Source organism: Mustelus asterias, chromosome 6 (genome assembly GCF_964213995.1).
Source record: "Mustelus asterias chromosome 6, sMusAst1.hap1.1, whole genome shotgun sequence".
NCBI classification, from domain to species: domain Eukaryota; kingdom Metazoa; phylum Chordata; class Chondrichthyes; order Carcharhiniformes; family Triakidae; genus Mustelus; species Mustelus asterias.
The window spans coordinates 108885104-108910983 of NC_135806.1; the positions used below are offsets into that span (position 1 = coordinate 108885104).

At 40.0% G+C, this 25880-nt stretch overlaps 1 protein-coding gene across 2 annotated transcripts in view; it reads left to right on the forward strand.

Moving 5' to 3' along the window:
• Positions 1–25880, forward strand: part of fcho2 (FCH and mu domain containing endocytic adaptor 2) — a 182868-nt gene that overhangs the window by 151219 nt on the left and 5769 nt on the right. For both annotated transcript variants that reach the window (XM_078214895.1, XM_078214896.1), the window contains 5 exons: positions 9227–9338; positions 13996–14151; positions 20017–20149; positions 21435–21634; positions 24361–24425. In XM_078214895.1, coding sequence (XP_078071021.1) covers positions 9227–9338; positions 13996–14151; positions 20017–20149; positions 21435–21634; positions 24361–24425 — 666 coding nt within the window. The remainder of the gene's footprint in view (positions 1–9226; positions 9339–13995; positions 14152–20016; positions 20150–21434; positions 21635–24360; positions 24426–25880) is intronic.

Below are 25880 nucleotides of genomic sequence, written 5' to 3' on the forward strand. Positions count from 1 at the left end.
TATGGGTTACTTGTGATAATTCATAAAAAATAATCCTAACAATATACCATGCATTTTCACATGTTTATATATTATCACAGAGAATTTTACATAAATGAATACCTAAAACTGTATAACTAAAGCAAAATACAGTGGATGCTGTCATCTGAAACAAAAACAGAAAATGCTGAAAAATGTCAGCAGATCTGACAGCATCTGTGGAGAGAGAAACTGAGTTAACTTTTCAAGTCCGTGTGACTCTTCTTGGAGCTCCTCTTCAGAGCCCTGAAGAAGTCTTATAGATGCGAAACGATAACTCTATTTTCTCCCTCCACAGATGCTGCCAGACCTGCTGAATTCATAGAATCATAGAAACCCTACAGTGCAGAAAGGGGCCATTTGGCCCATCGAGTCTGCACCGACCACAATCCCACCCAGGCCCTACCCCGATATCCCTAATATTTACCTGCTAATCCCTCTAACCTACGCATCTCAGGACACTAAGGGGCAATTTTTAAGCATGGCCAATCAACCTAACCCGCACATCTTTGGACTGTGGGAGGAAACCGGAGCACCCGGAGGTAACCCACGCAGACACGAGGAGAATGTGCAAACTCCACACAGACAGTGACCCAAGCCGGGAATCGAACCCAGGTTCCTGGAGCTGTAAAGCAGCAGTGCTAACCAATGTGCTACTGTGCCGCCCAGAAAATTCTTCCAGCATTTTCTGTTTCTGTACCTAAAAGCGCATGCTGATTTCTTGCTGTATATTGAAAGGTTAAAATCCACTAAGTCTTGGAGAAACTCCATCTCTCAAACTGAAGAACAGCAAACCCTAATGTTCTGCCCTGTACATATTTCTGATACATTGATGCTACATTTGTGATTTTTGAATTTGTAGTCACATACAAGGATTTCCTTCCATACCTTAATGCGCTGTATATCACACACACTTCCAAATCGGCCAAAGGCTTCCACTTCCAGACCTGAAAAGTGCCAGTCTGTGTGGTCTCTCCCTGCATCTGCGTGGGTTTCCTCCAGGTGATCCGGTTTCGTCCCACAGTCTAAAGGTGTGTGGGTTAGGTTGATTGGCCATGCTAAATTGCCTGTTAGTGTGTTAGGCTAAATTAGCAAGGTAAATATGTGGAGTTACAAGGATAGGGCCTGGATGGAATTGTTGTCGGTACAGGTTCAATGAGCTAAATGGCCTCCTTCTTCACTAAGGATTCTATGATTGCTCCACAAGAGAAAGTATCCTCCTTATGTCTACATTGTCAATCCCCCCTTATCATCTTGTACACCTCATGTAGATCTCCTCTCATTCTTCTAAACTCCAGGGAGTTTAGGCCTAAACTGCCCAATTGCTCTTTGTAAGACAACCCAAACCCCTGATCTCTGGAATTATTCTAATGAGCCTTCTCTGAACCATCTCCAATGCAACTACAACCTTCCTCAAGTAAGAGGATCAAAACTGTACTAATATTCAATATTGTACTGTACCAATATTCCAAGTGCTTTCTCCATGACAATGTCTCAAGCAGTCAGGGTTGACGTGCCAACTTTTCTCCTGCAGTATAAATTATAGTGATCTTTTGAAATGTAGCATTCTTGCATTTGTCCTGATGAGGGCAAGACGAAAAGCTTCAACAACATGTCTCTTTTGAGTAATATTTAAGTTCTGTACTACCAAGCGACTGTTTATGAACACCTTTCTTCAGATGTTTTCAGAGTCCTTTTATGAATTTTGACGATGAAATGAACTTCCCAAAAAATTGGCCTTGATTTGGTTGCAAATCACATCTGAAACTTGATTTTTCAGACAGTTGCTTCTGAGACAGCAAGTATAAAAGCTGACATGAACTCAAACTGGTCAATCGTTGGCACACATTTGTAAGTCAGTCTAGAAAGGAGATGATGAAGCAAGCATTGTTGCTGGTGTCTCAATGCTTTGGATTGTGTCCAATGTGTCATGTGGTGAGGTCTGATGCTAATTTTCAAAGTCTCGTATTAAATTGAAACACCCACATCATCCAATTTCATTACCACTTCAAGAGGTGCTTTCTTAATTACTGGGAGAACTAATTAGCAGCGACTAGTAATCTTCATTGTGTAGATGGCACATAATATCCTTGTAACTCGATTCTTATAACCTGAATCACAGGTATATTTGTACCCTGTGTTTTCAAACTTTTCTTTTGCATTTGCCAAGCAGTTTTGAATCTATTACCCCTTTTAAAATTAAGCCTCTGCATTGGGATTTTAATTGCTTGATACTCAATTGGAATGTGGATTGATCATAAAAATAAACATTAACTTATATTGATAGAACCAAAATGAATGGCACAGTGACAAAGTTTTTCTTAATGCAAGAGGGAAGTAATTATAACATCTAAGTGTATTAGGAATGTTGGGCAGTTATGATTCTTATAAGCAGTGACAATATATCAGATTTTGGAAATGCTTCAAATTTAGATTATTTTAAATTTTGTCTATACGCTTGATTTTCTTCATTTATTTTTCCTCAGTTGCTGAGGTTTTTCGTATGAATTTTGGATTTGAAGGTTATATATCTGCTATTTTTTATATACTAATTATTGTGCCTGCAGGGTTTTGTTATATCGCTTTGCATCATAAGGAAAGAGAGAAATTTGCATACTGTGGTTATAATTCTGTGACAGGAAAGTTTATTTAAACTTTACTTTCTTATTTATTATACTGTTGCAAATATCACTTATAATAATAGTTATTGTAGTAATTTAATGAATACTTAGGCCATGATTTTGTGCCTGCAAACCGTGACATGGGCACAAAATCCTGCGAGAGTCAGAAAGCGAGAATCTCACTGGCGAGATCTTGTTTTCAGATTTTCCCTGACCCCTGCTGGTGACATAATGAAGTTTCTGTCCAGAAAGGTCAGGAATCTCATTTAAATAAATTATAATGTTATTAAAAGCCTTCCCTGTCTTTGGGATCTCCCCCCCACCCCCCCCGGCAAGGTATACAACAGCTCTTTAAAAATGAGAACCAGGCAGAGGAAACCCACTGTGGGTGCACAAATATGTGCAACCCTTGGGGGGAGAGGAACATGCCCAGGCCATACTCTGGCAGTACCTGGGGCAGTGTTGAGGGACCCCTCTTGGGAGCTTCTTTGGGATTAGGAGTTTCCCCTTATAGGTGGGGGGTGGTGTCCCCATGTCCGTGGGGGGTAAGCCTGTTGTGGGGGGGATGGGGAAGTATTCCTGTTTTTCGTTTATCAGAGATTGGGGCACCCAATAAATTGACGTCCCAATCTCGGGATTCCTTTTTCCACCCCCACCCCACCATCTGAATGGTGTGGCTGTGCTTGCTTTTTTTTTTCTGCACAGAGTACTGCACAATGTGACGAGAAAAGCCGGCTGTGCAGCCAGCAAACTGCACACCAGTTTTCTCACCACAGCCAGGACTAAAAAAGAGAAATAAAAGAGAAAATTCTGCCCTTAATCTGTAAAAACTCAACTCTCAAAAATATTAATTTACAACAGCTATAACAATATTAGAGAAATGCTTCAAATAACTTGTCTAATAGCTAGCAGGCATTAATAAGTTTTTTTTTTCATTTTTTGGCACTCTAAATGGAACTTTACACAGCCTCAGGAAGTTCCATAGCATTTCTAAGTAATGATGTACTTTTGAATTGTAGTCACTCATGTAATGTAGGGAAACACAAGCAAGATATGCACAGCTCGTTTCTACAAACAACATGACTCAAAGATTGTATATTCTGTTCTAGTATTGTTAAATAAATATTGTCCAAGACTTTGGAAGAACTCTTTTTCCGAGAGAAATGACATGGAATCTTCTGCGCTCAATTATAAAAGCAAACAGGGTCATAGTTTAAAATCTCATCTGAAAGAACAGGAAAAATTCTTTTAAAGTCTCAAAACTAATTTCTATGTAAATTAGTCCACTGGTGTCCACTGGGCGGTCTTGCCATGGTTCTGAGGAGAGACCCTCCTTTTTGGGCACTGTATGGCCAATAGAGAAGCCCCCTGGAACTGGGATCTCTGCTGCCTTCTTGAAATTCCAGCCATTGCTACAGCAAGCTATGTGTGGATGTGATCTAATAACACACCACTCCAAATGTTCACGACACAAGAATTAATGGCTTTACTCAAGTCGAAAATGGCAAATGATGAACATTTTAGTTTTGATTGCTTTTTTTCCAAAATATTGCCCATACTGATCGCTATCGTACATTCAAATGATGAAAGAACTTAGCACATAACCTCAACTGAATTGTGCACTTGCAATCACTTTTGTCACTATGCAGTCAAACTGGGCTTATAACTAAAAGAGTGAAGTTTTTTACTTGTGCAGATAAAAGTTCACTTCTCTGGTGGATTGCAGGGTGGCACAGTGGTTAGCATTGCTGCCTCACATTTCAGGTACCCGGGTTCAATTCCGGCCTTGGGTGACTGCCTGTGTCAAGTTTGCACATGTGCCTGGGTTTGCTCCGGTTTCCTCCCGCACTCCAGTGATGTGCGGGTTCGGTGGATTGGCCATGCTAAATTGCCCCTTAGTGTCAGGAGTATTAGTAGGGTAAATATGTGGAGTTACGGGGAAGGTGCCTGGGTGGGATTATTGTCGGTGCAGGCTCGATGGGCCGAATGGCCTCTTGCTGCACTGTAGGGATTCTATGATTAATAAATCAGCCCAGAATAGATAGCTAGAGACTTCATTGTAGAAAATAGACTCAAATAGCAAATTCCACATCTCTTTTGTGTTTACAATCATGTTTCCTTTGGGGTTAATGGAATGCTTCATCATCATCCTACTTGCACAGGAAGAGAGGAAAGCAGGAAATGATTTCTTCCAATACCATTGACTCCCAACTTTCAGCTTGACCATGAATCATTGGTGCTGTTAACGCAATGTCCATTGGCCAGGCCATTCTAATCATGGAAGTTGCTGAATACTTAGATAATGGAGTAAAATATAAACTTATTTTTAGCCCACACCTCTAATTTTTATTTAATGTTTAAATAAATATATCCTGTCAAAAGTATGTGGTTTGGTTACTCTGCATGTGTTTTTCTGCAATGTTGGTTATGAATTTTGCTAATGTAGGCCCTGGTTTGTCAATCACTGCCTTTAATACTGTGTTCAGATAGGTTTTGACATTGTTATTGAGCATGGCCTATTTCGGTTGCGTACCTGATTTTATCTAGAAAACTAACTTTCAAAACTAGTTTCATATAATAAACAAAATAGGTTTTTGTCGAATATGTTGTTGTTGTTCTTGAGTTCTCTGCATAAAAGCAAGTCTGACCCACTGCACTGTGATCTCCACCACAGTATGGCAAGGAGAAAGGTCCTGAACCCATTCTTGTTGAATCAAACCCTGTTGGCACCAATTTGATCCACACCGGCTGGGCCAGGTAGTTCCCCCAGGGACTCCGAATCACTGTGGCAACATACACTTTTATATGCATGTTGCAATCTGGAAATATGACTAGTCATGGTAGAGGCTCCAATTTCTTTCCATCTGATGGCTGACCATGAATCTATCCCGCTCTTTCCGCCTGCCATTGGCTTATGTTGGAAGGATTTACAAGTTGATAAGCAACCTGTTCGGCCACATTATCAATGTGCCTTCCTTTGGCCATCAAGAGTTGGATTGGGAATCAAATTCAGAGCTTTTTGCTTAGAGGCAGGGATGTCACCACTGCGCCACAAGACCTCCCTGGAATATTGTATACAGATCTTAATTTGCTAATTTGTTTTTTAAAGCAATTAGTTGTCTAATCTAGATTTTATTCACATTCAAAATAATTGTTATGGGGACAGAGGAAAATATTTTTATTAAAGATAGCTTTAGTTTAATTCACACAATCAACTTTTCATTCTCTTTAATTATTTTAACCTTAGTGCTTTCATGGACTGGTTTGGCCCTTCAGCCAGATTTTGCAATAGAAGTAATGCATATGTATTGTGATGAAACTGAAGCTTTGGAAAGTTGATACATTGCAACTTTGCAATAAATTGTGGTATATTTGTAATTAACTGCATGATTTTTTTGCAGTGTTATTCTTTTCAAATATGTAACCCTGTCTAAAAACTTGCTAAAATGGTGTTTAATTGTGCAAAATTGCTACTGCTCCTAAAAGTTCTTCATATTTTGATGGTAGTTACTTTGACAGAAATTACATATATACCATATGACTAAAATGAAGTCCTATTTTATTCTATAAGTGTACTTAGCACTTAGGTGAAACTATCAGAATGTCAACAGATATCTATTTTTCATGTCCTAAAACTTAATATTTAAGTTTTGCAGAATTAAAAATTAAAGAATTTAGCATGTCTCTGCATGCGACCTTAGCTTTAATATCTGATCACTATTTTTTGGTCTTTGTCGCAATGTTTGTGTTTTTATTGTACCAGATGGTGATGTATTCACTGGAAAACTTCCTTCATTTGAGAAGCGCAGTGAGACACCGGCAGGTACAGTAATTGGTGAAAGCTTTGAACCAGTTTTTAGAGGCATCAATCCCATTATTGCAACACGGTTATACTTTTTACTAGTTATCAGTTGTGAACTGTTTGAGTTAATAATGGCTATAACTGGCCACATTGGTTGTAAGAAGTCTCACAACACCAGGGTAACGTCCAACAGGTTTATTTGATAGCAAAAGCCACTAGCTTTCGGAGCGCTGCTCCTTCGTCAGGTAAGTGAGAGTTCTGTTCACAAACAGGGCATAGACAACGCAGAGTCGCTGAGCAGAAACTGATAGCCAAGTTCCGCACACGCACCTGTTTGTGAACAGAACTCCCACTCACCTGACAAAGGAGCAGTGCTCCGAAAGCTAGTGGCTTTTGCTACCAAATAAACCTGTTGGACTTTAACCTGGTGTTGTGAGACTTCTTACTGTGTTTACCCCGGCATCTCCACATTGGTTGTAAGCATTTGTACAGGACACAATGCCTTTAAGGGAATTATCTGTCCTCTCCCAGCAATAAGATACATTTTCATTGAAGGTAAACTATTGTATTTAATTATTTGATGATCTTTACAAGCAGACTTACATATTGAAATACTCTGGGTTGATTACAATAGTTATGTCATGATAAATCTTAAATTCCTGTTAATCTAGCAAGTTCTTTTAAATATTGAGTGCTCAGATTTGTGAAGTTTTAGTTCTTTTGATGTAGGAACACAAATCTACAAATATCTCTGGGTTGGATTTTATGTTTTCCAATCAGGCGCACTGGTTCCTCCACACTGACAAAAAATTCAGAGTGATGACTTCAGATTGGCACCCTGATGTCATCACACCAGTCTCTGATAATATGAAAGATGCACAGGAATAGAAATTGGCAACTTGCCCATCACTTTGAAATCACTAATTAACAAACTATTAAGCTTGTTAACAACCAATTCACCTGTGATTTTTTTTTGTTGCCCAGAGCAGTTTTTGGCATCAGATGTAAAAGAAGTTTGGGAGTCTTTTATGCCAGCTGTAATGAGGTGGCACAAGAGTGGCTGAGAAAGCCTACCACCATTGTTGAATATACCAACAAATTCTGCTGGGAAATTTTGATTTCTTTTAATTACTGTTTTTTAATTTTTTTTGTATCTCCAATGAATAATAAAGACATCCTGAGAGGAGGGGATCTTTACAATCTAATGAGCACAGGCTTATGTACCAAAATATGTTGACTGTTATAACAACAATAATGATTTACATTTATATAGTGCCTTTAATATAATAAAATGTCCCAAGTCACTTCACTGGAGCATTATAAATTAAAATGTGACACCGAGCCACATAAGGAGATATTAGGTCAGACGACCAAGAGGTCAGTCAAAGAGGTAGGTTTTAAAGAATATCTTAAATCAGGAAGATGAAGTAGAGAGGCTGATTGGTGTAGGAAGGGCACTCCAGCACTGGGGACCTAGGCGACTGAAGGCATGGCCACCAATGGTGAAGCAAATAAAATCAGGAATGCTTAAATGGCCAGAAATAGAGGAACGAAGATATCTCAGAGGTTCGTGGGGCTGGAGGAGATTTTAGAGATAGGGAGGGGCGAGGTTATGGAGGATTAAAAAACAAGGATAAGAATTTTTAAATCAAGACATTGCTTGGTCAGATGCACAAGGAGTAATAGGTGAACATGACTTGGTGTGAGATAAGGCACAGATAGCCAGAGATTTGGTGTTCTCGAGTTTACAGAAGGTAGAATGTGGGAGATCAGCCAGGGGTCCTTTGGAATACTCAAGTCTAGAGGTAGTGAAGGCATGAACAAAGGTTTCATCAGCAGATGAGCTGAGACAGGGGAAAAATTGGGTGATGTCATGAAGGTGGAAGTAGGCAGTCTTGATGATGGCACAAGTATGAGGCTGAATACTCATCTCAGGGTCACGTGTGACATAAAGGTTGTGAGCAGACTGGTTTAACCTCAGAGAGAGAGTGATGCAGCTGGCAGCAGGAGAACAGAGTTTGAAACCAAGTACCATCGTTTCAACCATCCCAGTGTTTAATTGGAGGAAATTTCTGCTTGTCCAGTATTGGATGTGGGATAAGCATTCCGATAATGTAGCAACAGTAGAGGAGCTGAGAAAGGCGATGGTGAGGTAGAGCTAGGTGGCGTCAGCATACTTGTGAAAACGAATGTTTTGCTTTTGTGTGATGCTGCCAAGAGACAGAATGTTGCTGAGAAATAGGAGAGTGCCAAGTATGGATCTTTTATTTTTTTTCTAATGTTAATCTAAATGGTGGTTGTTTAATTTGGTTTTAGTTGTCAGGTGTAGGGGATTTTTCAGAGAGCAAGTAACAATTTTATCAATTTCATAGCGCCATATATTGCAGTTCTGACTCAGTTTGCACAGTGTCATGTTTCTCTCCATTTGGCCATTTTAGGGATAGCGTCACATTATCTATTAAAATATTGGGAAATTATTGCTGTTGTGGATCACCAGATGCTTGTTTAACTGCTGCAGTTTGTACTATTTAAGAAGAAAGCTGTTTTGTGTTTCACCCTCAAATTTCTCAACTTTCCAACTTGTTTCAGATAATCAAATTTGTATGCCTGATAATTTCAAGTTCAAGAATATGAACATGGTTTTCTGTGTACAACTTAGATCGGATTTTAAAGCATTACTAAGATTTTTATGCATTTAATAAAAAAATAACTACAGAACACAAAGACAATTGTTCAATTTAATTAAGATGAAGTACAGTTTTATTTTCTTCTGTTTGTCCATCAGGCACTTCTCGTGGACCCAGTCCGATAAGCCTTGGGTCACAAGACTCCTTACCAGTTGCAACTGCTTTCACAGAATCAGTGAATGCTTATTTCAAGGGAGCCGACCCATCAAAGTAAGAGGATCTGATTTACAGTGCCTGCAAACATATATTTACCATAAATCTACAGAAAAACTAAAATTACTTAAAATAAAAATGAATGTACTTGACCAAAACCTTTAAAATCCTGAAGGGCATTGACAGGGTGGATGTAGAGAGAATGTTTTCTCTTGTCGGAGAATCTAGAACTAGGGGTTACTGTTCAAAAAATAAGGGGTCGCACATTGAAGATGAACATGAGGAGTTTTTTTCTCTGAGAGTCATGAGTCTCTGAAACACTCTTCGAAAGGCAGCAGAAGCAGAGTCTTTGAATGTTTTTAAGGCAGATCTAGATAGATTCTTGATTAACAAGAGGGTGAAAGGTTTGTCAGGAGTAGGCAGGAATATGAGATTGAAGTTGCAAACCGATTAGCCATGATCTTATTCAATGGTGGAGTAGGCTCGAAGGGCTGAATGGCCTACTCCTGCTCCAAATTCCTATGTTCATAAATTTTGCAGAATTGCAAATATATCCTGATAACGAGTTCAGTCTCAGGCCATCAAAAATACAATACTCTCATTTTGGTATATGGTATTTTGAGAGTTTTGATTGAAGTTAAGTGAACTTGTATGGGCGACAAAGTAGTTAGCACTGCTGCCTCTCAACACCAGGGACCCGGGTTCAATTCCAGCCTTGGGTGACTGTCTGTGTGGAGTTTGTACATTCTCCCTGTGTCTGTGTGGGTTTCCTCCGGGTGCTCCGGTTTCCTCCTGCACTCCAAAGATGTGCAGGTTAGGTTGATTGGCCAGGCTAAATTGGCCGTTAGTGTCAAGGGAATTAGCAGGGTAAATATGTAGGGTTACAGGGATAGGACCTGGATGGGATTGCTGTCGGTGCAGACTCAATGGGCTGCATTGCCTCCTTGTGTACCGTAGGGATTCCATAATTGTATGTTGGCACAATTTGGCCCATTGTACAACCTTTCCTGGTATATTGAAATGCAAATAATTACATTTTTCAGTTAAGGGAGTCTTAGATTTGCAATTTGTAGACACATTGTTAAAAATTTACTCTCCTATCATTAATAAGTAAAAGAACATCTCTGCGTGCTCTAGGTATACAAACTAGAAGGTCTTCAGTTCATCTCCCAGTGCTGAGTTAGCAGGCCTTATTCAGGCAGCAGTTGGGCAGTACATTTGGTCTCAGTTTCCTCAACTATAGAGGGGAACAATAAACAAGGACCCCCACTGCTGATCGCTATCTTGTGGTTTCTACTGGAGTCACTAAATCAGTGGACTGTAAGTCCATGAATAGATTTGCTTTTATGAGCTCTACGTCTTGATGACCTACCGATGTATGAATAAAATATGAAATGCACCCCAAGGACTCTCACCAGTAAGAATCAGTTTCTTCAGGAGAGGTGGGAAGAAAATTGGGGTAAAATTACTTATTCTGTTTATGTACAGAAAATAAAGTTTAATGACTATAAAATCACAAGTCCCACAGTTTTGTTATGCTGATACCTAACCATTGTTGAAGCAAAAACCTGCAGTAATAAAAATCTTAGATTGGGAATCTACTTTTTTTTGGCTAACCTAATCAAGTGAATTTGCTTGAATTATTCTTTTATACAATTTTAGCCAGTTCCTTAATGCCTTAGTGCATTAATTAAACTTGGGTTAAACCACAGTTAGAGTAGTTGGTCACCCTATTACAGGTTAAAAAGATGGGGAGGGGCAATTCCATGCAGGGATTCAAGCATGAGAATGAGAATTTTAAAGTCAGTATGATGAGGGGCTGTGAATCAGTGGTGGTCAGTGAGGGCAGGTGATGTGAAAATAGGGCTTGGCATATCCTAGGCAATGGGCAGCAGAGTTTTGAATGAGCTGCAGAAAGTGATGGTTAGGAAGCTGGCCAGAAGAACATTGAAATAGCTGAGTTCAGAAGCAGTAGAGACGTGGATGGGAATTTCAGTCGCAGAAGATACAAGATAGTAGTGACAGTGAGAGGAGGTGAGTGATGTTATGGAGATTTTGAGTGATGGAGAGGTTGTAGGTTTGAAAGTTTAGTTCAGGAACAAATAGGATCCAAATAGTCTAGCTCAGCCCGAAATATACTGCCCCTTGTAATGGAAGAGTGATGGAGTCATTGAGAGGGCACAGAGTTTATGCTAAGGTTTGAAGATGATTGCTTAGCTCTTTCCATTGTTTAACTTTAACTTGAGAAAGTTACTGCTAACCAAGGCTAAACATTGGACAAGCCTGACAGCACAGAGGTTGAGGGAGTGGATGGAGAGCTAGAGCTGGCCATATTTGTATACATGGAAGTTGACTGTGTGCCTGCAGGTAATGTTACAAAGGAGCAATATGTCAATGAGGAAGAGGAGAATGGCAAGTATGAGGTCCTGCAGAATCTCCAAGATGATATAGGGGTGGAAAGAGAAGCCACCGTAGCAGATAGCCTGATAGAATTGGATAGGTCAAGGTAGAACTAAGATAAACCAGACACAATGAGTTGGCAACTGAGGCGCCGTGCTGGAGGAGGATAGTGCAGTTAACCCTGTTAAGGGCTGCAGAGAGGTCGAGGAGGACAAGGATCCATGTTATATTTAAAGATTTTGTTAATCTTTCGATCTGTTTGCTTACTTGTCTGCCCAGCTAAATTGGCCTAATCCTTCTCTATCTCCCTGAACTTTGTCTTGCCAATCTTGCAGTCTTATCTTTGACCCTTTGTTGTCCTTTTGAATTCTTACTTAGGTATTGCCTATGATAATTTTTCAACTGTTCTGTGCTCTCACATCAACTTATTTGCCATTTGATTTCCGAGGACTAGTTAAATTACTTAATATAACTGCAATTAATAGTAGAGTGATATTTCAAACCTTAAAACCCTAATTACTTACAAGAAAATAAAACTGAATTAGCAGAGCAGGTGATATTTTCCACATGTGGAAGGATCTAATCAAGGAAACCTGGCATCTAGGATTTTTAGGTGCAGACAGCTGAAAGGAACCAGATTGAGTAATGTTATAATGCTATAATGTTGTTTGTTCATGACACTGGCTCATGTGATCTTTTGTGTCAGTTATTTAGTTCTAACTCCACATGAGACCACTGGGACTTCTGAGCTGCTTGCTCAGAAGAGGAAGACCTGTTAATTGATGTGGGGAAAGTAGAACTGCTTGTGAGCTGCTTCATACCTTCTCTCAGCATTTACAATGTAATGCTGGTGAAATGTATCTTCACAAACAAATTTACAGTTGGGGACACCAGTGGTGTCATTAGCATATCCAAATGCCTGACTAGCTATTATGTTGGATGGTTCTTTAGAATTGGTACAAATAGCATGCTATGCTTTGCATGGTTCCACAGGAAAGAAGGCTTGCTAGAATTAAGAAGAATCAGTGTTCACTGGTTAACTGCACAACTTAAGATGCATACCAGCCATCACTACACCTAGCAAAGAACTGGGGGCCTGTTTTCTGGGGATGTGGATCAGCAAAGGGCATAGCTGTGCCATAATTTGCAAGGACAACTGTAGCTCCCTGCAGCACAGGACCAGAACATGTGGGGACAGTAATGGCCAACTGTGGTCTGAAAACTGGATTCACACCATTGCAGAATGCTGCAATTCCAAGAAGATAGTATGATAAAATGGCACAAAAATAACACCCCAGATGAGCATCTTATGTAGCACCACCCTGGCTTCAACAGCCATACATCAGAGGCATGATATTGTTCTGCTCCTCCAATTGCCTGCAGATTCATGTCCACAGAAAGTTCCATTTTCCTTCATTTTGCCCTGACAATTGTTGAACACTCCTCTCCAGCCTCGGTAAATGCTAATAATGTATTGAGATACGTTTTAAGGTTAACTAAAGATTTACTGAATTTTTGCCCTGCTATCATAACACTCTCCTTTAATTAGCTCATAACATTAAATTTATTCTGTACAGATTTAATCTTCTAATAATCTTGTGCTCCTGGTGCTGCGTATGATTCTACAAGTAAGTTTGTCCTGCTATTATCACTTGATGTTTCCGGCAGGATTTACATCCGTTCCTGACAATTTGTAACTGTTTTACATCTGTAAACTAAATTTTGCCCCAAGGTTTTCAAGAGAACTTGAAATCAAAATAATTTATAGTATATTCCAATTAGATTGTAAAATTATGAAATACTTAAATTTAAGGAGGCATCTAATTTGCATTAACCATTTGCAATCAATCCTGAAGGATTAGGAGCAGGAGTAGGCCATCCAACCCCTCAAGCCTATACCTCTGATGAGATCATGGCTGATCTGATGCCTTCTACTTTTCTATCTACTCCCTATATATTCTTTGACTCCCTTGTCGGTGAATAATCTATCCAACTCAACCTTAAACATATTCAATGACTCTGCTCCACTGTGGTCTGGGGAAGAGAATTCAACAGATGAGAATTCCATCAGACTTTGCTGATACTTTAATGGTTACAATATTCATCACTGCATGCTTTGTTAGGTTTATACTAAGGTAGTGCTGCACTACTGTAACATGGGATTTTATCTGCTATGAACTTCCAATAACATTTGAGTACAAGTATTTTGCCTATGAAATTATCAGGAATATCTAAAGCAATACAAATGAGCCATCTGTATCTGCTTGATAACTGAATTATCTGGTGCTGTTTTAATGTTATGTTCTTTCTGCAGATGCATAGTCAAAATCACTGGTGATATGACCATGTCCTTTCCAAGTGGAATAATTAAAGTTTTTACCAGCAATCCATCACCAGCAGTGCTTAGCTTCCGAATACGGAACACCAGCAAATTTGAGCAAATCCTCCCAAATGCACAGCTTGTGTTTAGGTAATTTCTTCATAATTGGATTATCTACTAACAAGTTTTAAATCAACTAGAACTGACTTTTGTTTCTTGCTTTTTAATGTATGCTGTAATTGGATAATCGTGTAGATTTTTAGTTATAAGAATTAGAAAACATGTAACTAAATGTCAGCTGAGCGCAGTTGGCAGAACTCTCACTTGAATGGGAAGGCTGTACGTTCAGGCTGTCCTCCAAGAATTGAGTGTATCATTCAGTATTTTGTGTGGTACCCTGGTGCATTGTTTGGAGCAGCTGCCTTTCAAATGAAGCATTAAACTGAGGCTTTTCCCACTATTCAGGTAGATGTACAACAGCCGACGGTATTATTCAAGAAAGTGTTGGAAAATTCTCCCCAACTCCAATAATTTTAATCTCCAGCCCGCACTGTTCCTATCAGTTGTTGGTCACTGGGGGAGGGGGGGTGGTCAGTGGGGAGGGGTCAGGTGGTTGGAGGGGGGTTGGCTGAGGGGTTAGTTCAGGTGATCAGTGGGGGGTTGGGGTCAGGTTGACTGATCAGTGGGGATCGGATGTTCAGGGAGGTGGTCATTGGGAAGGTCAGTTAGTGTCCCTGTGGAGGAGTCAGTGGGGCATGGGCTTGGGGCAAGTCCCGTACTGGGCTGGAGGGTGGCCAGTATGATAGTTACCCAGGAGTTAGAAGTAGTTTTAATTCTCCTACCTTTTCCTGAGTAATGATTATTGTAAGACAGTCAGAACCATCTGAAGTTTGCAATTTAAATCATACTTTCAGATATTTCCAATTGCAGGGCAATTGCCCAACAGAAGTTTGAACTTCCTGGGCAATTGCCAGACAATCCTTACCTGGAGACTCCAGCAAGGATTCCGAGCGCATCTTTCGGATAGCCCCCAGTTACGATGCCTTGGTGTCCAATAGTTATGGGCCTTTGTTCCCAGAAGTTCATTACTCTTTGCATACCATCGTTGTCACTCAATGCAATGATATGAAAATACAGTGAACTGAGAAACACAACAGTCTATGTAGTCCACTTCTTTTTGCCGAATTTGATCCTGTGCTTGCTCTTACAGTTCTCCTTTCTCAATGATACAGTTATTCCTAGAGCTAAAAGTGTATATGTCAACCCCCAAGTGTTTCACACTGCCAGTCAGCGTCTCTAGATTTCTGTCTGCTACTCACGATTTACTGGCAAAACTGTATAGGGTTTGAACTTCTAGGTAATCCTGAGGTTCCCTAAAAAATGTCTTTTGATTCTGATCATAAAAATGCCAAATTCTTGCTAGTATTCACTCTGTATTTGGCACTGAAAGTTGGGTCCCATGCTATGTGTTGTATGACAACATCTTTAACAAGAGGCGTGTGCAGCACTGCATCTAGTTATCAAGAGTCAGTTTCTTACAACGGAATCAGTAGATTGAAGGTGTGAGGTGAATTCAGGTTAAAGTGGTTAATGCAATAAACATGTGTGGCAAGCAAAAATTATGACTTTACAAATTATAACACATCTAAGTTTAACTATATTAAAACCTCCCACTGGTTGAAAAAAATGATTTACAGGATGCTTGCTTCAATAATAAACATACATGTTAATCATTAATATTTCTCACTGATGGTAGTGTTTCTTGTCAACTTGGAATTTGAACATCCCATGTGCCCAAGGTCACCTCAGAATTCTGTACATATCTTCTCTCTGTGTAGGTGGCCAGAATTTGTAACTATTAACACTTAAATTATCTGTGAACTTTGCAGAATGTATTTCTTTTGGCATATAAAGCAGAATCATAGATCATTGTAAATGTATCAAATAAAGATTAAAAATCAAAATTAGCTCAAGTAACATCCCTGACTACCTCAGGAAGTAAATCTTGCTCCTTCACTATTTCCATCTGGTTTCAGAAATATCTGTATAAACACATCTGTGTGTTCTGTGTTTCCCTCCACAACATACTTGTGTAGAAGTTGATCTAATGTAAAAGTCAATCCCATGACTTTTAACCTAAAAATTACAAAATTTATCATATGTAAAAGTTAACCATAGCTTTTCAGGGATCATGCGGTTTTGTGTTTATTAATTACTTGCAGTTACGATGGTCCATCAATTTAAAAGCAAGAACCTTTAGATTTTCTCTCTGCCAATTCTAGCAGCAATCTCCCAGACAATCAACAGGACTAAGCTGCAACACATGATCGATCACAATGCCTTTGAGACAGAATAGCAAGTACAAAAATCAATTTAAATTGGAGAAAATAAGTGGCAGATTGGGTTAAAACGCATTGGCAGAATGGTCATCTTATCATCCACGGAGCCACCTGACTCTATGCCCTCAGAGAAGCAAAGGATCATGGTTTTCTAATATAGTTAAACTTAGATGTGTTATAATATGTAAAGTCATAATTTTTGCTTGCCACACATGTTTATTGCATTAACCACTTTAACCTGAATTCACCTCACACCTTCAATCTACTGAGTGCTGCACACGCCTCTTGTTAAAGATGTTGTCATACAACACATAGCATGGGACCCAACTTTCAGAGTGACAACACAGAGTGAATACTAGCAAGGCCAGTGCTGGGTGGTGCACATGATTCATGAAAAGGCACAATTTAGTACTCCATCAGAAAACAAAGATTTCCCACTGTCTGCCACCTGGACTCATTGATAAACTCACCAAATTCCACCGATTTGTCAACTGACATAGAGAGGTGAACACACATTAATTGTCTGCATTCGAAATATCGATGAATTTCGACATCCCAGCAAACAAGACCATTACCATGATTGGTGAAAAACATACCTTGTAAAGACGACTGACAATGGGAAAACGCAGTCCATCTTGTATGGTGGGTGGCACAAAATTAGAGATAATGGTGACATTTATCTATGATTCTATGATTTAAGTGAAAAATTCTCCTCAGCTAGAAAGTTCAGAAAGGCATTGTCATCCATGTTCATGAGAAAGACTGGATGGATGAAAGCAGTTGCAGAAAATGATCATAGAACAATAAAATTTGAGACTAGGAGAAGTTCTCAAAGAGAAACATTGGCTCATCTGGGACAAATTCAAATCACACCTCATCAACAATGTAGTCATCGATGTGAAAGCAATCGGCATAGACATGGCAATTATTCCAGATGGCCTTACAAGTGTTGTTCAGCCCTTGGATGTGGAAAAATAAACCTCAAGAATGGTATCCAAAAGATGTGGAACAATTGGATGTGGATGGCAAAAGACTGAGATCTGAGATCCCTACCTGCTTCAAGCAGACGACCATCATCCCTGTGTCAAAGAAAAGTCAGGCAGCATGTCTTAATGACTACCGCCGGTGACTCTGACATCCATCATTATGAAGTGCTTCGAAAGGTTAGTTACGACACACATCAACTCCGGTCTCCCAGGTTGCCTGGGCCCATTACATTGCCTATTGCCGCAGCAGGTCCACAGCATATCCATCTCCCTGGCCCTACACTCAATCCTGGAACACCATTATCCCAACAAAACTCATCTTCAAACTCTGTGGCTTAGAATCCGGCTGCTCCCTCTGCGACTGAATCCTAGACTTTCTAATCCATAGACTGCAACCAGTAAGGATAGGCAATGACACCCCCTCCACAATTATCCTCAACACCGGTGCCCCACAAGGCTGTGTCCTCAGCCCCTTACTATGCTCCTTATACACTTACGACTGTGACCAAATTCTGCTCCAACTCCATTTTAAAGTTTGCTGATGACACCACCATAATGGGTTGGACCTCACACAATAATGAGATGGAGTACAGGAAAGAGATAGAGAACAGGTGCGACGACAATTTTTCCCTCCGTGTCAATAAAACAAAAGAGTTAGTCATCAACTTCAGGAAGCGTAGTGGAGGACATGCCCCTTTCTGCATCAACGGTGGTGAAGTGGAAATGATCGAGAGCTTCAACTTTCTAGGTGCCATGATCACCAACAACCTGGTCTGGTCCCTCAATAGTTAAGAAAGCCCACCAATGCCTCTACTTTCTCAGGAGGCTAAGGAAATTCGGCATGTCAGCTACAACTCTCACCAATATTTACAGATGCACCTTAGAAAGCATCCTTTCTGGATGTATCACAGCTTGGTGTGACTCCTGCTCTGACCAAGACTGCAAGAAACTACAAAGGGTTGTGAACGTAGCCCAGTCCATCATGCAAACCAGCCTCCCATCCATTGACTCCGTCTACACTTACGACTGCCTCGAAAAATCAGCCAACAGAATTAAGGATCCCATGCACCCCATACATTCTCTCTTCCATCATCTTCCATCAAAAAAAAGATACAAAAGTCTGAGATCATGTACCAACTGACTGAAGAACAGCTTCTTCCCGACTGCCATCAGACTTTTGAATGGACCTACCATATGTTAAGCTGATCTTTCTCTACATCCTAGCTATGTCTGTAACACTATATTCTGCACCCTCTCCTTTTCCTCTCCCCTATGTACTCTCTGAATGGTATGTTTTGTCTGTCAGGGAGCAATACATGTGACAATAATAAATTAAATCAAATCAAACCATTCACTAAGAGTAAAAATTTGCGAACACCCTCACTAACAACATTCTGTCAATGGATCACAGATGAGTGGAATGAAGTTGATCCCAATATTCCTTTTAAAAAATCAATTCTAAAATGTGGGATATTAAATGCAGTTGGCAGTGCTGCGGATTATTGCTTGTGGAATGATAATGCCAAGTTACTACTGATATTGATGAAGACGAATGATGTTATACCCAGGCAATCGGGACAAATTTTTCAGATTCAGGTGGTGATCAGAGTGATTCTGAAAGATTTCAACGTGAGGCGTTGTAGTTAATTCACTATATATTTATATTAGCTCAATTGGCTAGATGGTTGGTTTGTGATGTGGAGCAACGCCAGCAGCGTGAGTTCAATTCCCATACCAGCTCAGGTTATTATGAAGGCCCCATGTTCTCAACCTTGCCCCTCGCCTGAGATTGGTGATTCTCAGGTTAAATCACCACCAGTCAGTTCTCTTTCAAAGGAAAAAGCAGCCTATAGTCATTTGGGACCGTGGCAACTTTACCTTTATACCTACTTATATTATGTTGGATAAGATGTATGTAGTTTGTAATGCTATAAAAGAAATAATGTGAATTCTTTAGTGTTGGTTTTTACTTTATTCCATTGTGACAGTTTTTATTGGATTTCACTTTGGCCCTAATCAGGCATTGCATGTCAATTCCAAGTAAATAGTACTTGAGTAAAAGTTGGCACCTTGATTTTTGGCCAAAAAATTGGTCTCAAAAATTTGACTTTTACATGGGTTTGTACAATATATGGAATATAGAGGTATGCATGCAACTTAAGTTATGATCAGAACAAATTTTATTGTCCGTTTGGCTTTAGTTCTCATAAAAAATGGAGCCAATTAAAGAATATGCTTTCCAAAGCCACTAATAAAATCCTGGAATTTATTTAGGTACTTTATTTATTGATTTGCTATAAACCAGTGGTCGCAGTAATTGGCTTGTATTCAGGATTTTTTGAGTTGTTAATTCTTTTTTTAACATAGCCTAATCAGCTTTTGTAAGTTTCTAGGTTAGCTTGTATGGAAATTGTGTTTCTGACATGTAAGTAAAGTAAATTCAGGAAAAGCAAACAGTGTTTTTGTTTTAGGAGGCGAACAATTTAATAAAATCTTTATCTTGGATAAAGATTGCACTATATTGTGTGTTGAAAACTGTTGATGAGCAGTTATTTTTAATAGTGACTCAGAACACACAGAAAAATTGAGAATAGGTACAACAGTTAATGTTAATAAATCTGGAATATGCAAATATGAGCATCTGTAATGATGAACCTTGTCTGAAATATTTTCATGTTTTTCTCTCCTAGTGATCCATCACAGAGTGACTCAAACACAAAGGACTTTTGGATGAACATGCAGACTCTCACTGCCTACCTCAAGAAACTGGCTGAACAGAACCCATCTTCCTCCTATTATAATGTGGACATCCTGAAATATCAGGTAAAGCAAGTAATGAACAAAATCACTGCTGAAGGGACCCAGTAAGCAATATTTTGCATGTATTTTGAGATTAGTCAGGTTTGGTTTCCACGTGCAGCTCTGAAAAGAGCTAGCTTGTGTAGTTTTGATAATATTACTGTTACAGAAAGCTTATGGATGCATTGAAGTAGTGAAGGTTAATGGCATTATGGTTCTATTTGCAGATTTTATTATACAGTGAAATATTGGGCTACATTTATATTTGCATAGTTCTAAGTAGATTGAACAGGTTATCTTGGTAATCTATATATAATCATTGTAGGTTTCCTATTTTCTAAAACCTATGGCAGTTCATCATTCAACAGGCGCATAATATTTCTTCAGATCATGATATAATTCTTTCAAACCCAGAAGCCGGGATTTTCCCCAATATCAGCAAAGGCTGATGTTGGAGAGATAAAGCAGCATTGTTGGCGGTTTTCTCTGCCATATAGTGCAGCAATTTGAAAAAAAAGTTCAAGTTCTGATTCACCCGCCCCGCCAACAAATTAGAAGCACGAGGATTAGGGCGCCATTTTTAAAGGCCACTCCAGCAGAAAGTGAGCAAACCAGTTCACCCTGGAACACCCCTTTACACCCGGTGCCTGGGCACTGCCCACTGGCATTACAACGGGAACAGCCCTGGGCAGAGCCAGCATGCCTGGACAAGCACCCAGGTGTAGTCCTCTTCCCCTTGGGCACTGCACTCGCCTGAGCTCTCCTGGCAGGTGTGCTAACCTGGTGCACATCCTCAGATACCAGTCGTGATTGATGCTGTTCTGCCATCATACCACCATTTTCTGACGGTGGGGGTTGGGAGTGTGCACATTTTACTATAGGGGCCTGATAACCAATTGGCATACAGAAGCAGTGGATGACTAAAGGTTAGACCATGGGGGAAAGTCATGTGATGAAACCTCCAGAAATGCATTAAATCTCCAAAATTGTGGTCCTAACAGGTGCCAGCACACAATGGCTCCACAACAAAAATGTACCAACAAAAATATAGATTCCCTCACAATTGATAAATAGAAAACTATCATCACTACCTGAATCCAAATAAATGGTAAAAGCAAATAAGTCTTAAAGTTTGTCTATTTTTATTTGTGAAAAATGCAGTCTGTGATGTAAATATGTGCTGTTTTGTCTGATAATTCCTTAATTTGTTCTCTAGAGCTCCTTCAAACAACAAGTCTGCATAAGTGTTGGTATTTATCTCAATTAAACTTTGAGTACCCTGATGATTGTCTGTCTCTCTGATTCTCAGGTGTCCTCTAATGGTATTCAGTCAACACCACTAAACTTAGCTACCTACTGGAAGTGCAGTCTTACCACTACAGATATTCGAGTGGACTACAAGTACAACCCAGAAGCTATGGTTTCTCCCTCTGTGCTGTCAAATGTCCAAATTTTAATGCCAGTAGATGGTGGAGTTACCTGCATGCAGTCACTGCCTACTGCTATCTGGTAATTTAGAAATCCAAACCTTATATTCATCGTAAAGGAATTTTGCTTAACCAACAAAAGAAGGTAGTGGTTAGCACTGCTGCCTCACTGCGCTAGATTTCGACCTTGGGTGACTGTTTGTGTGAAGTTTGCACGTTCTCCCAGTGTCTGCGTGGGTTTCCTCTGGGTGCTCCAGTTTCCTCCCACAGTCCAAAGATGTGCAGGTTAGGTCGATTGGCCAAGCTAAATTGCCCCTTAGTGTCCCAAGATTGGGATTGGTGGCATAAATATGTGGGATTACAGGAAAAGGGCCTGGGTGGAATCCTCTGTTAGAAAATAAGAACTAGGAGCAGGAGTAGGCCATCTGGCCCCTCGAGCCTGCTCCGCTGTTCAATAAGATCATGGCTGATCTTTTCATGGACTCAGCTCCACTTGCCTGCCCATTCACCATAACCTTTGATTCCTTCACTGTTCAAAAATTTATCTATCCTGCCTTAAAAACATTCAATGAGTTGGCCTCAACTGCTTCACTGGGCAGGGAAATCCACAGATTCATAACCCTTTGGGTGAAAAAGTTCCTCCTCAACTCAGTCCTAAATCTGCTCCCCCTTATTTTGAGGCCATGCCCCCTAGTTCTAGTTTCACCTATCAGTGGAAACAACCCCTGCTTCTACCTTAACTATTCCCTTCATAATCTTCTGTTTCTATAAGATCTCCTCTCATTCTTCTGAATTCCAATGAGTATGATCCCAGTCTACTCAGTCTTTCCTCATAAGCTGTTGGAAAGTTGGTGCAGACCTGATGGGCCAAATGGCCTCTTTTGCTGTAGGGATTCTATGAAAGAGCTTGTTAATGATACGAAGAAATGTATTTGAGTTGAAATAAATTTTTGTTTCGGTGACCCAGTAAGGCTTCCCAATAAAATGCATTGGTCGATCTAGTATTTACAAAATGTTGAAAATATAATTGTTTGCCTTGTTTATCAAATTTTTATCCCTACCTCCCTTGGACGGAAAGAGCCACAGTTGAACCGATTTACAGCCCATTCCTTCAGGATCGTTATATTTGCTTCTTTCCACCCTACCTCCACCAGCATCCATTTTGTCACATCCAGTCAGTATATTCTTTCTCCTATAAATGCAAGCTTTTTTTATACATTAGATAGCCATGTAATTATCTTAACCAAACAATGAACATATTTATCTAGAATTGGAACCAACCCTAGTGATTGCTTGGCAGTTAGGATAGACCTTTCAACTTTTTTGCATGCAATATATTTGTTTACCTACTCCTCCTTGAGTAACTTTAGAATTAACCTGAGGTTTCAGGATAAACAGTATGTTCTCCTTTTGGGTAGAAGGATTTGAGGACGACGTATGTCAACCTTCTGAGTTCTCTACAGGTCACAAGATTTTGTCCACCTCTTATACAAGGACAATTAAACCTTAATTTTATAATCCCAACTCTGTGACTTTCATCAATGAAATGCATTTGCCCCTTTCTTCAGAAGTTATCATTTCACCCCCATTGTTAATTAAGCATTAGGAGGCAACATAATCAATGCCAGCAAGAACAAGGATGAGAATTTCTTCCCATCCAAAATATCCTCAGGATTTTCTAATATTACTCGGAACTTTTTCCCCTATGCCCAATATGGAAGATACCAGCCACCATGTCTTCCAGTAAGTGATCAGATAATTTGTGTCTGATTTTCCTGAGAATCTTGTGTGCACTTTTGGAGGAAGGAGCTAGTTTACTTACTAGACTTTAATCTAGGATGGATCTTCACTTACGCCAAGTCACTGAAACCAAAGCAAATTGACCATCTCCTTTTGTCAAAATGCTTCTTTTGAGTAACAAGCGCTTCTATTACTAGCTGATGGTTATTTTTTTAAATCATCTTCAGATGGTCCTTATAAAATTCAACAGAGCCCTAATTAAAAATATGAAAGAGGTGAGCACAGAAACCTCGAGGGCTGTGGGGCTGGAAGAGATCATAGTCCTCAAGAATGGATTGAAAACAAAGATGGGAATTTTAAAATCAAGACATTGCTTGACTGGAAGTCAATTTGGTCAACAAGCACAGGGATGATGAGTGAACTGGACTTTATGTAAGGATATGGGCAACAGAATTCTGGATAATCCCAAGTTTACAAAAGTTATACTGTGGGAGGCTGGCAAGAAATAACAAAGGCAAGGTAGAGGGTTTCCGGAACAGATGAGCTGAAGCAGGGTCAGTGCAGAGTAATATTACGAAGGTGAAAATAGGCAGTCTTGGTGTTGACACAGATATAGGGTTGGAAGCAGATCAACGACTGGGAATTTTGCAGCAAGTAACTACTTCCTGGCTCCCTCAAAGTCTGCCTGCTATCTCCAGGCACAGGTCAGGAGTGCAATGGAATACTCTAATCTGGCATTAATTTCTCACTTAATGGCCTCAATTCGCCCACTGGATGTTGGCTGCCTGATGCCACTCCACCACTGGTAAACTTACAGTAGCAGCTGTGGTTAGCATTTAGACAGGGCAGGCAGGCCACCCACTGAATTTTATATGGCCCTCTGTCTTCAAACCCATGTGGCATAAACTCCATTCCCATGATTCAGAAACATGGCATGCAGGGCAGTGCTTAAAAAGGAAAACAAATTTGGTCTTCTTTATATTTTGTATATTTGATTAATATTAGAATATAAATCTATGAATGTTACAGTATTCTTATTTTGCATTTGTTTACCTGACCTTGATTCAGGAATGCGGAACAGAAGAAGGCCTTATGGAAGCTGTCTGAAATTTCAGAGAAATCCGAGAATGGAGGTGGGTAGAATATGTGAATTACTACCTTTCATTTCAAAGCATCTGTTGATTTGTTCCCAACAGCAAGTTTGAGCAAATTTTCACTTGCTAAATTAATTTATGAAGAATAAAAGAGGTTTTATGTGAATCGCGGTGATGCTCATGATTATCTCCAACCCCTGCTACAAACACCAGTATCCTGTCACGGACTCCAATGTCCTTTCTAACCACTGGCTCCATTAAGACTAAATTGTCTGAAATATGGGCACCTTCTTGACTTGGAGCTGAATGTTTGCAGATGACACAAAGCTGGGTGGGAGGGTGAGCAATGAGGAGGATGAAGCGGTACTTCAATGTGATTTGGACAAGCTGAGTGAGTGGGCAAATGCATGGCAAATGCAGTGTAATGTGGATAAATGTGAGGTAATCCACTTTGGTAGCAAAAACAGGAAGACAGATTATTATCTGAATGGCTATAAATTAAGAGAGGGGAATGTGTAACAAGACTTAGGTGGTTTGTATGCCAGTTGCTGAAAGTAAGCATGCAGGTGCAGCAGATGGTAAAGAAGGCAAATGGTAGATTGACCTTCATATCAAGAGGATTTGAGTAGAAGAGCAAGGATGTCTTGCTGCAATTATACAGGGCCTTGGTGAGGCCACACCTGGAATATTGTGTTCAGTTTTGGTCTCCTTATCTGAGGAAGGATGTTCTTGCTATAGAGGGAGTGCAGAGAGGATTTACCAGTCTGATTCCTGGGATGGCGGGACTGATGTGTGAGGAGAGATTGAGTCAGTTATGATTTTATTTTCTGGAGTTTAGAAGAATTAGAGAGTAAGTCCACGTCTGGCATGTGGGATTCTTTTAAGGAACAGTTGATAAGGCTGCAGGACAGGCATGTGCCTGTAAAAAGGAAGGATAGGAAAGGTAGGATTCGCGAGCCGTGGATAACCAGGGAAATTGAGGATCTGATCAAAAAGAAAAGAGAGGCGTACGTTAGGTCCAAGCAACTGAAAACAGATGCAGCTCTGGAGGAATACAGAGAGAGTAGGAAAGAACTCAAACGGGGAGTTAGAAGGGCAAAAAGAGGTCACGAAATGTTCTTGGCAGATAGGATTAAAGAGAATCCTAAGGCATTTTATTCATATGTTAGGAACAAAAGAGTTGTCAGGGAAAAAGTCAGACCTCTCAGGGACAAAGGAGGCGAATTATGCTTAGAACCCAAGGGAATAGGGGAGATCCTAAATGAATACTTTGCATCGGTATTCACAAAGGAGAGGGACTTGTTGACTGGGAGTGTCTCAGAGGGAGGTGTTGACCCGTTAGAGAGAATCTCCATTACAAGAGAGGAAGTGTTCGGTTTTTTAGGTCACATTAAAACTGACAAATCCCCAGGGCCTGATGGCATCTATCCTAGACTGCTCAGGGAGACAAAAGATGTAATTACTGGGCCTCTGACGGAAATCTTTGTCGCTTCT